At 58.5% G+C, this 11,350-nt stretch overlaps 1 protein-coding gene across 2 annotated transcripts; it reads left to right on the top strand.

The window, feature by feature from the left end:
• Positions 1–1,603: 1,603 nt before the first annotated feature.
• On the top strand, positions 1,604–10,622 carry P4HA3 (prolyl 4-hydroxylase subunit alpha 3). Of its 2 annotated transcripts, none has more exons than XM_082065622.1 (13): positions 1,604–1,840; positions 3,358–3,500; positions 3,914–4,134; positions 5,245–5,394; positions 5,493–5,544; positions 5,715–5,872; positions 5,960–6,133; positions 6,786–6,850; positions 7,010–7,169; positions 8,194–8,256; positions 8,560–8,628; positions 10,175–10,271; positions 10,420–10,622. In XM_082065622.1, exons 1-13 carry the CDS (start codon positions 1,638–1,640, stop codon positions 10,488–10,490), a joined length of 1,626 nt encoding a protein of 541 aa, XP_081921748.1. In that variant the 5' UTR covers positions 1,604–1,637; the 3' UTR covers positions 10,491–10,622. The 2 variants fall into 2 exon arrangements, with proteins under 2 accessions (XP_081921748.1, XP_081921747.1); XM_082065621.1 differs by having other exon boundaries at positions 5,957–6,133.
• The last annotated feature ends 728 nt before the right edge of the window (positions 10,623–11,350 follow it).

The raw sequence follows: 11,350 nt of genomic DNA, 5'->3' as shown, positions 1-11,350 counted from the left end.
CTTGCGCCCATCATGTCCTTGCGCCCATCATGTCCTTGCACCCATCGTGTCCTTGCACCCAACATGTCCTTGCACCCAACATGTCCTTGTACCGATCATGTTATGGGCTCATCATGTCCTTGCATTTTTTCCAGGGTGTGAAAATGGCCACAGTGTTGGTGGGGCACCTGGTGGGACATCCCTGACCCACTGTCCCCACCCCACTGGGACAGGACAGAATGGGATGGGGACAGGATGGGATGGGGACAGGGCAGAATTATTACCGGACAGAGTGGGGACACATAAGATGGGGACAGGGCAGGGTGGGGACAGGCAGAAGGACAGCGTGGAATTAGGGACAGGGAGGATGGGGACAGGGACAAGCAGGATAAAGCCAGGGATGGGGACAGGCAGGATGGGACAGGAACAGGGAACAAAATGGGGACAAGATGGGATGGGGACAGACAGGAGGACACCAACAGACAGGATGAGGTCAGGGCAGAATGGGGACAGCCAAGAGGGGGACAGGATGGGATGGGGGTGGGCAGGAGGGAGACAAGGAGGAAAAGGTCAGGGTGGGTGGGGACAGGCAGGAGGGCATGGGATGGGGACAGGATGAGATGGGGACAGCAACAAGCAAGATGGATGGGCAGGATAGGGACAGGCAGGAGGGGGACAGCATGGAATTAGGGACAGGGAGGGTGGGGACAGGATGGGATGGCGGTGAACAGGATGGGGACAAGGCGATGAGGACATGGATGGTGGGGGCAGGATGGGAACAAGGGCGATGAGGACACGGATGTTGGGGACAGCCAAGAGGGGGACAGGGAGGGTGGGGACAGGATGGGAGGGGGGTGGACAGGATGGGGACGGGGTGATGGGGATGCATATGTTTGGGACAGGATGGGATGGGGGGTGAAGGACAAGGGCGATGAGGACATGGGTATTTGGGACAGGACAGGATGGGGACAAGGGTGATGGGAACATGGATGTTGGGGACAGGACAGGGACAGCCAAGAGGGGGACTGGTAGGATGAGGACAGGGAGAGTGGAGACAGGGAGGGTGGGGACAGGATGGGATGGGGGTAGACAGGATGGGGCCAAGGGCGATGAGGACATGGATGTTGGGGACAGGATGGGATGGGGGTGAAGGACAAGGACGATGAGGACATGGATGTTGGGGACAGGATGGGATGGGGGTGGACAGGATGGGGCCAAGGGCGATGAGGACATGGATGTTGGGGACAGGATGGGATGGGGGGTGGACAGGATGGGGCCAAGGGCGATGAGGACGTGGATGTTGGGGACAGGATGGGATGGGGGTGAAGGACAAGGACGATGAGGACATGGATGTTGGGGACAGGATGGGATGGGGGTGGACAGGATGGGGCCAAGGGCGATGAGGACACGGGTGTTGGGGACAGGACGGGGACAGCCAAGAGGGGGACAGGCAGGATGAGGACAGGGAGGGTGGGGACAGGATGGGGACAGCCGGGCTGCGATGGGGACAAGCAGGACGCGGGGACCAGCAGCACCACGCCCCCCCCACCCCAGCCAGCGTGGCGGATCCGGGGCCGACCCCCCTTTATCTCCCCCCCACCCCCAAGGCGGGGCCTCCCCGCCCCCCCCCGCCGGCCTCTCCCGGCGGCAGCGGCTGGATGCGGGGGCTGGATGCGGGGGCTGGATGGGGGGCTCTGGCTCTGGGGGTGCTGCTGGTGCTGCTGTGTCCCCCCCCGAGCCCAGCCGAGACCTACACGGCCATGGCGAGTGTCCGCAGGGCGCTGGGCTCCGAGGGCCGCCTGCTCCGCCGGCTCCGCGGGTACCTGCGGGAGGAGCGCGGCCGCCTGCGCCGCCTCGCCAGGTACCGCCCCCCCCAACCCCCGGGACGGGGACACGCGTGGGGACACCCACCCGGCACTGCCAGCATCCCCCCACCCGCTTTAGGCAACCCCCTGGCCCAAGGGTGGGTGCTGCCCTGGCAGGGAGGGGGTTAATCAACCCCCCCCCCATTCCCTCCAGCTCTCAGTTTTTGGGGGTGCTCCTAAATATGAGGTCGTGGGTGGGTGGGGAGCACGGCCTGGACGCTGTCCATACCCCCCGCCATGTCCCAGGAGGGGATCGGGGACATGGGGCATGTCCCTGGGCTGGGGACGTGCCTCACGGCATCCCCAAGGAACGGGCATCCTCACCAGGGATGGGGTTCCACCAGGCTTGTCGGGGTTTCCGCACCTCTGGCTTGGCCAAAAAGTGGATGCTGGGGTATCATGGGTGGGTGGGGAGCACAGCCCAGACACTGTAGGAGACCAGGGACGTGGGGCATGTCCCTGGGCTGGGGACCAGGGACGTGGGTTACAGCATCCCGAAGGCACAGGGCCAGCCCCACGTACCCACCAGGGATGGGGTTCTTCCAACCTTGATGGAGCTTCTCCAACTTTGATGGGGTTTCTGCACCTCTGGCTTGGCCAAAATGTGAATCTTGGGGTACCGTGGGTGGATGGGGAGCATGACCCGGACACTGTCCACACCCCCCAGCCATGTCCCAGGAGGGGGATGTAGTCCCCAAAACCCTAAGCTGGGGAGTGTGTTATCCTCAAGGCACATGCCATCCCCACATACCTACCAAGGATGAGATTCCACCAACCTTGATGAGGTTTCCCTACCTTTGGCTTAGCCAAAAAGTGGACTCTGGGGTATTGTGGGTGGATGGGAGCATGGTACGCACACTGTCCATACCCCACAAGGCCCTGTCCTAGGAGTAGGACACGTGTCACGGCATCCTCAAGGATCATGCCATCCCCACGTACCCACCAGGGATGGGGTTCCACCAACCTTGATGGGGCTTCTCCAACTTTTATGGGATTTCTGCACCTTTGGATTGGCCAAAAAGTGGACACTGGGGTGCCAGGAGTGGGGAACATGGCCCAGACACTGTCCACACCCCAGTCATGTCCCAGGAGGGGACATGGGTCACAGCATTTTCAAGGCACAGGCCATCCCCACGTACCCACCAGGGATGGGGTTCCACCAGCCTTGGAGGGGTTTCTCTACCTTTGTCTTGGATATTGTGGGTGAGTGGAGAGCAGAACCCAGACACTGTCCATGTGCCCCCAGATGTTTCCCAGGAGGGGGACATGGTCATTCCAACCCTGGACTGGGGATCTGGGATGTGGGTCATGGCATCACCAAGGCATGGGCCATCCCCACATACCCACCAGAGATGGAGTTCCACCAACTTTGATGAGGCTTCTCTACCTTTGGCTCGGCCAAAAAGTGGATGCTGGGACAAAGCTGCCCAACTATGGGGGGCTCAAACCCCATCCGAGTGGTGTCACCACCCAGGAGCATCACTCAAAGTGTCACCCGATGGGTGCTTTGTAGGTTTTATGAGAAGGTCCAGGCGCTGCACCAGGACCCTGAGGCCTCGGTGGACAACCCCTTGTTGGCCTTCAGCCTCATCAAGCGTCTCCACTCCGACTGGCCCAATGTCATCTACAGTGATGAGGCCACCGAGAATACCCAGGGTATGGGGGGGATGCATGGCAGTGTGTCCTCTCTGTCACCTGGGGAGAGCCAGGAGGTTGTTGGGATTGGGTGGAGAAGCAGGAGAACAGGTGGTAGAGCAGGAGAATGGGTGGAGGAACAGGAGAATGGGTGATGGAGAAGAAGAATGGGTGATGGAGCAGAAGAACAGGTAGTGGAACAGAAGAATGGGTGGTAGAGCAGAAGAATGGGTCAAGAGCAGAAGAATGGGTGGAGGATCAGCATGTTGATCCCAGAGGATGGAGAAGAGCTGATAATGGTGACTGCACCCCAAAAGTTCATTAATCCCCCTCCATGCACCCCATTACCCCCATTTGGGATTGCACTAGATGACCCTTGAAGGTCCCTTCCAGCCCAAACTATTCTATGATTCCATGTTTCTACCCCACCTCAGCTCTCCATGATGCCTTCAAGGAGGTGGAGCAGGAGCTGCCTGGAGCTGAGGACCTGGACGGGGCCGCCCGGGCGCTGATGCGGCTGCAGGATGTCTATGCACTCAGTGTCAAGGGCATGGCCAATGGTGTCTTCCAACACACCAGCTCCAGCCGCCCACCCCTCTACAGCCCCGGCCAGCGCGTGTCCCTCTCTGCTGATGACCTCTTCCATGTGGGCAAGGTCAGAGTCAACCCCATCAGATCACCACAAAGCTTTTCCAGCCCAGGATGGTGCTCTCAGCCAAATTATAAGGCTTCTTGCTGCTTCCTGACTCATGGAAGGGAAGAGCCAAGCAGGTGGCCTGGGGGAGACCTCCTGCCCCAGCATGCCAGTTGAGTATTGGGTTGGCCCCAGCTTGGTGCGAAAAGTGGGTCCATAAATCCTGGGGAGGGGATTTGGGTGCTTTGATAGAGGGTTTAGTTTGGGCCAGAGTCCTCTGAGTGTCACTGCAGAGCTGGGGTGGAGGTTTAGAGCGTTGGGTAGAATGGGGTTGGATAGGATGGAATGGGGTGAGATGGAGGTGGAGGTGCTGATGGGGATGGAAAAGGGATGGAATTGATAGAGGTGGAGATGGAGATGAAGATGGAGGTGGAGATGGAGGTAGAGATGGACATGGAGGTGGAGATGGAGATGGAGAGGGAGATGGAGATGGAGGTGGAGGTGGAGGTGGAGGTGGAGATTGAGATGATGGAGGTAGAGATAGGGATGGAGCAGGATGGATGGGGATGGGACAGGAAGGGATGGGACAGGATAGGGATGACACGGGAGAGAAAGGGGATGGGAATGGGAAAGTGACAGGATGTGATGGGACAGGATGTGTGGGAATTGGAATGGGATGACATGGAGATGATGGATGGGATGGGATGGGATGGGATGGGATGGGATGGGATGGGATGGGATGGGATGGGATGGGATGGGGTGGGATGGGACAGGGTGGGCAGGGATAGAGGTGGAATTGGGATGAAGATGGTCATGGTGGTAGGGTGGGATGAGAAGGGGATGGGTCAGGATGGGGTGAGGAGCATTGAGTCATAGAATAGTTTGGGTTGAAAGGGACCTACAAAGGTCATCCAGTGCCACCCCTGCCATGAGCAGGGACATCTTCAGCAGCTCAGGTTGCTCAGAGCTCCGTCCAGCCTGGCCTGGGATGGGGCATCCACCACCTCTCTGGCCAACCTGGGCCAGGCTCTCACCACCCTCAGTGTAAAATGATGAGGATGGGGGTGGGCATTTGGTGGGACATGGGGTGGGACAGGGTGGGGACAGCATGCAGGCCAGGCTCCCTCGCAGGTGGCCTATGACACGGGTGACTACTACCACTCCATTGCGTGGCTGGAGGAGGCCGTTGGACTCTTCCGCCTCTCCTATGGCAGCTGGAACCCTGAGGACCGGAGCAGCCTGGAGGATGCTCTGGACCATCTCGCCTTCTCCTACTTCATGGTATGGCCCATCGAGTCCCATCCCCATCACCCTGGTGCCTGGTGGAGCTGAACCGTGGGCAGGGGGATGCTCATGGTCTCCCTACTCCCCCCATCCAGGCTGGAAATATCTCCCATGCCTTGAGCCTCTCCAGGGAGTTTCTCCACTATGGTACGTGGGGCAACCAGGAAGAGAGGAGATCTTGTGGGGTGTCCCCATCACCAGCCTCCTTCACCCCATTTCTTGCCCCCACATTGGGTTAATTCTCCAGGGCCTGATGCTGGGGAAGGGGGCGGGTGATGGGTAAACAGTGTTTTTGGGTGACATCACCTCTCTGGCAGACCCCAGTAACCGAAGGGTGGTGAGGAACGTAGCCAAGTACGAGAAGCTCCTGGAGACGGGGACAGTGACGAGCGTGGAACCCCTGCGACGCCCCAACAGCACCCGCCTACAGAACCGCGACGCCTACGAGGAGCTTTGCCAGCGCCCGGGGGGGCAGGTGGGGCTGGTAGGGGTGCCATGGTCCCCCACCCCACCGCTGTCCACCCTCTCATGTCCTTCTTGGTCCTCCCTCTCTCCTCAGCAGGCCCCGGAGCATCACCCACAACTTGGGTGCTCCTACGAGACCAACGGCAGCCCCTATCTCCTGCTCCAGCCTGCCAAGAAGGAGATGGTCCAGATCCGACCCTACGTGGCTCTGTACCATGATTTCATCAGCGATGTTGAAGCTGAGACCATCAAGGGGTTGGCAAGTCCTTGGGTGAGCCGTCCCCATCCCCAGGGATGTCCCCATCCTGGAGGAAGGTGTTCTGAGAGCTAGACTTGAGGAAGAGATGTTTTACACTGAGGGTGGTGAGAGCCTGGCCCAGATTGGCCAGAGAGGTGGTGGATGAACCATCCCTGGAGACATCCCAGGCCAGGCTGGACGGGGCTCTGAGCAACCTGAGCTGCTGAAGATGTCCCTGTCATGGCAGGGGTGGCACTGGGGGAGCTGGGAAGGTCCCTTCCAACCCAAAATATTCTATGGTTCTATGAAGAGCTGGTGGTCCAGGATGGACCACCCTGAGGATGAAGAGATAGGAGGGGTTTTAAGCCAGGGCTTAGCCAAAGCCTTCTGCAGCAAGATCCTGAGGAGGGTGAGCCCAGCTTAGGCCCACATGAGCTCCCCCAAAAGATTTTGTGGAGAAATCAAGTCCATGCATGCACCTACACCCCCTCCCAGCCAGGCTTGGCTTGGTGCCACCCAACTGTGTTGGCTCCAACTGCTTCCATCAACCAAGCGGGATACCTTGGGGTGGGGATCTTTGGCCACCAGTTGGTATAACCCCCCAGTTTTGACCCAAACTGAGGTCCCTATTTGGTGTTGGGGGTCCCCATCTGCAGCAACATCCCCCCCACCATGTGTCCTCCAGCTGCAGAGATCCGTGGTCGCCTCTGGGGAGAAGCAACAGAAAGCCGAGTATCGGATAAGCAAGAGGTAGGAACCACCCCATCCCTTGTTCTCCAACCAGTGGAACCACCATGGCCCCATTGCCACCAACAAAGCTGTGCTGGGGACACCTGGGTTCTCCACACCCAGCAGTGCCACTGGCCACAGGTGGCTTTGGGGGGGCTGAAGGTGGGTGTGCTCCCACAGCGCGTGGCTGAAGGACACAGCTCACCCGGTGGTGCAGACGTTGGAGAAGCGCATGGCTGCCGTCACCGGCCTGGACCTGCGCCCACCCTACGCCGAGTACCTGCAGGTGGTCAACTACGGGTTGGGAGGCCACTACGAGCCACACTTCGACCACGCCACGGTCAGGGAGCTGCTGGGGTGGTTGTGGGGTGGTGGCCAGGGTGGGTCCTCCAGTCCATTTGGGATGGTCCTTGGGGTGATCATGGGATGGTTCCTGGGGTGGTCTTGGTGTGATCCTGGGGTGGTCTTTGAGATGGCCACCAGAGTGGTCTGTGGGGTGGACACTGGGATGTTCTTGGAAATGGTCCCTGGGGTGGTCTTTGGGGTGATCTCTAGGATGGCCCCTCAGACGTTCCCAAAGATGGACCCTGGGGTGGTCCCTGGGATGGTTGACTGGGGGAAGGTCCCTGATGGTCCCTGGGGTGGTACCCGTGGTGATCCCTGGGATGTTGCCCAGGGGGAGTCCCTGGGGTGCTCTTTGGGGTGGTATCCCTCAGATGTCCCTGGAGGTGGACCCTAGGATGGCTGCTTAGGGAAGGTCTCTGGATGGTCCCTAGGGTGGTCCCCATGGTGATTCTGGGATGGTGCCCAGGGTGGGGTCCCTGGGGTGGTCCCTGGGGTGCTCTCCCTCAGATGTCCCTAGAGGTGGACCCTGGAGTGGTCTTTGGGGTGATCTCTGGGATGGTCCCTCAGATGTCCCCAGAGGAGGACCCTGGGGTTGTCCCCATGATGATCCCCAGGATGGTGGTCAAGGTGGTCCCTGGGGTGGTTCCTGGGCTGGTCCCTCAGATGGCCCTGGGGATGGACCCTGGGCTGGTCCCCATGGTGATCCCCAGGATGGTGGTCAAGGTGGGCCCCTGGGGTGGTTCCCAGTATGGTCCCTCAGATGTCCCTGGAGATGGTCCCCATGATGTTCCTGAGATGGTTCCCTGGGGAAAAGGTCCCTGGTGGGGTCCCCACAGTGACCCCTGGGATATTCCTGGGAAGGGAGGGAGAAAAGAAAGGAAGGAGGGAGAGGAAAGATGGGAGAGGGCGAGATTTTCCCTGGGAGCAGCTCTGGTAGGGCCTGAGGTGCCTCCAGGCCCAGCCATGACTGTCCCCACGAGTCTGACCATCCCCACCACCTCCTCATCTTCTCGGGGCAGTCCAGGAAGAGCCCCCTGTACAGAATGAAGTCGGGCAACAGGATCGCCACCCTCATGATCTACGTGAGTCCCGTCCCTCCCAATTCCAAGTTCTGGGCATGGAAAGACTGCACCTGCGTGGTCATCAGTAGGGTTCAGAGTGAACAGGGCTCGAGTTGGGTGGGGACAGCCCTAAATCAGAGCACAGCCGGGTGTTTAATGACAACTTGAATATTTGAAATGACAAAAGGAATGTTTAAGAGCCACGTTGAGGGAAACGCTATGGGGGGACCGAGGGAGGTTCCGTGCCTCAGTTTCCCCGTGCAAACAGCCACATCACAGGGGAGGTGGGGGGGGGAAGGCTCATATTTTTTGCTCCTTTTCCAGCTGAGCGCAGTGGGGGCTGGTGGCTCCACCGCCTTCGTCCACGCCAACCTCAGCGTGCCCGTGGTCAAGGTGAGGGGACCCGCGCGAGTCGCGGGGAATTGGGGGACACCGGTCTGTCGCGTCCCATTGCTCGCAGGGTGATGCCAAACCCCAACGCCGGGGCTCCCTGATCTGGTTTGGGGTGTCAAACCCCAACGTGAAGGTCAAAGCCTAACCCTGGGCTCCCATCTCCATTTTGGGGTGTCAAAGCCCAACCCTTGGGCTCCCATCTCCATTTAGGGGTGTCAAACCCCAACCTTGGGGCTCCCATCTCCATTTTGGGGTGTTGAATGCCAACCCTTGGGCTCCCATCTCCATTTTGGGGTGTCAAACCCTAACCTTGGGGCTCCCTGATCTGGTTTGGGGTGTCAAACCCCAACGTGAAGGTGAAACCCCAACCCCGGGTTCCCATCTCCATTTAGGGGTGTCAAACCCTAACCTTGGGGCTCCCAGCTCTGTTTTGGGATGTGAAACCCCAATGTGAAGGTGAAACCCCAACCCTGGGCTCCCAGCTCTCTTTTGGGGTGTCAAACCCCAACCTTTGGGTTCCCAGCTCTGTTTTGGGATGTGAAACCCCAAGGTGAAGGTCAAACTCCAACCCTGGGCTCCCATCTCCATTTAGGGGTTTCAAACCCCAACCTTGGGGCTCCCATCTCCATTTTGGGGTGTCAAAGCCCAACCCTTGGGCTCCCATCTCCATTTAGGGGTGTCAAACCCTAACCTTGCGGCTCCCTGATCTGGTTTGGGGTGTCAAACCCCAACGTGAAGGTCAAAGCACAACCCTGGGGCTCCAAGCTCTGTTTTGGGGTGTCAAACCCCAACCTTGGGGCTCCCAGCTCTGTTTTGGGGTGTCAAACCCAAACATGAAGGTCCAACTCCAACCCCAGGCTCCTATTTCCATTTTGGGGTTCCAAACCCCAACCTTGTGGCTCCCTGATCTGTTTTGGGGTGTCAAACCCCAATCCTTGGGCTTCCATCTCCATTTTGGGGTGTCAAACCCCAACCTTGGGGCTCCCATCTCCATTTTGGGGTGTTGAATGCCAACCCTTGGGCTCCCATCTCCATTTAGGGGTGTCAAACCCTAACCTTGGGGCTCCCTGATCTGGTTTGAGGTCCCAAACCCCAGTTCTGGGGTTCCTGGCTCTGTTTTAGGGGTGCCAAACCCCTGTCACAGCTGTTTTAGGGGTGCCAAACCAGGGCTCCCAGCTCTATTTCGGGGTGCTAAACCCTAATCCTGGGGCTCCCTGATCCATTTTGGGGTCTCAAACCCCAATCTTAGAGCTCCCATCTGTGTTTCAGGGTGTGAAAAATAAAATCTTGGGGATCCCAGTGCTATTTTGGGGTACTAAACCCCAATTCTGGTATTCCGGGCTCTGTTTTAGGGGATCCTAAACCCCACCCTCTGGTTCCCAATTCTATTTTGGGGTTCCAAACCCTAATTCTGGGGCTCCAGGTTCTGTTTCAGGGGTTCCAAACCCCAGTTCCGGGGCTCCTGGCTCTATTTTGGGGTCCCAAATCCCAATTCTGGGGTTCCAGGCTCTGTTTTGGGGTTCCAATCCCCCTCTCTGCTCCACAGAACGCCGCTCTCTTCTGGTGGAACCTGCGGCGGAACGGGGACGGTGACGGGGACACCCTGCACGCCGGCTGCCCCGTCCTGGCTGGGGACAAGTGGGGTGAGACGCGGTGTCACCCTGGGGTGACACAGGGTGGGAGGAAACCCCTAAAAAGTCGCGGATAACAGCGAAAAACGCCACCGATATTGAGCGGGGGTGACGAGGCAGACAGGAGCAGACGCGGTGTCCTTGTCATTGTCCCTTCCAGTGGCGAACAAGTGGATACACGAGCACGGGCAGGAGTTTCGGCGGCCGTGCGGCATCGACCCCCAGGACTGAGCCACCGTGGGCTCAAGGACGTGGCACCCATGGGTGACAAAGCCACCAGGGCACAGTGTGTCCCCAAGGCTGCCAGTGGCACGGGGTGCTAGTGGCGGTACGGCTGGATTCAGTGAAAATAAAGTCCAAAGACGCGAAATTGGAGTCTGGGGCAAATATCTTGGTGTGGTGACATTGGGGGCTGGTTGTGTCCGTGTCCCCTCATCCCTGATCCCTAAACAGGCCCTCAAGCCCCCTCCTCCAGCCTTAGATTAAGTCTTTCTCCTAAAAGAAGTGGTAGTGAAGTGACGTGGCATCTCTAGAGTAATCAGTAGGCTTCAGAGTGAACAGGATGACCAGCAAGAACCAGAGCAAAGACACCACACGATCCTTAATCGGACAAACCGGTGCATCTTCGGCTTAATTTTGAAGCTTGATTTTTTTTCTCGCTCATTTTGGGTTCGAAAATGTGCATTTATTACCTCGCGTCTGTGTTTATCCAGCCTCGGATTAACCCTTCGGTGTGTGCAAGCGACGAGCAGAATTTGAGCAGGGAGCAACAGGAGGATGATATGGGAACAATTTGGGGCTTTTTCACTCAAATTCTGCCAAATTTCAAAGCAATTTCCCCCCAAAAACCTGCTCTTCAGATAAGAACAACCAGCCCAGGACTCAGGGTGTTAGAAAACAGACGAACCGACACAACCCGGGTTCCTCAACAGCCCGAGCGCCGCCGTTTATTGTTTTCAGATGTTTCTGGACATGTGGAAACCATCGGGCAGGGGGAGGAGGGGAAAAAGGAAAAGCTGTGGCTAAAGCATCAGCTCGGAATGTCGAGAGAGGATGGGGGAATATTTGGGATGACGAGAGGCTTCTGTGAG

Source organism: Streptopelia decaocto, assembly GCF_964273445.1.
Source record: "Streptopelia decaocto genome assembly, chromosome: 1".
Classification (NCBI taxonomy): Eukaryota; Metazoa; Chordata; class Aves; order Columbiformes; family Columbidae; genus Streptopelia; species Streptopelia decaocto.
Note: the sequence above shows the minus strand (reverse complement) of the source record. Positions and strands in the feature narration are given on the sequence as shown.

Excerpts from the sequence above, each read along its gene's own strand:
- P4HA3 (XM_082065621.1), top strand. The coding sequence starts at position 1,638 with ATGCGGGGGCTGGATGCGGGGGCTGGATGGGGGGCTCTGGCTCTGGGG. Across the intron at positions 6,134-6,785 it reads AGGGGTTGGCAAGTCCTTGG|CTGCAGAGATCCGTGGTCGC; the intron begins GTGAGCCGTCCC and ends TGTGTCCTCCAG. Across the intron at positions 7,170-8,193 it reads CACACTTCGACCACGCCACG|TCCAGGAAGAGCCCCCTGTA; the intron begins GTCAGGGAGCTG and ends TTCTCGGGGCAG.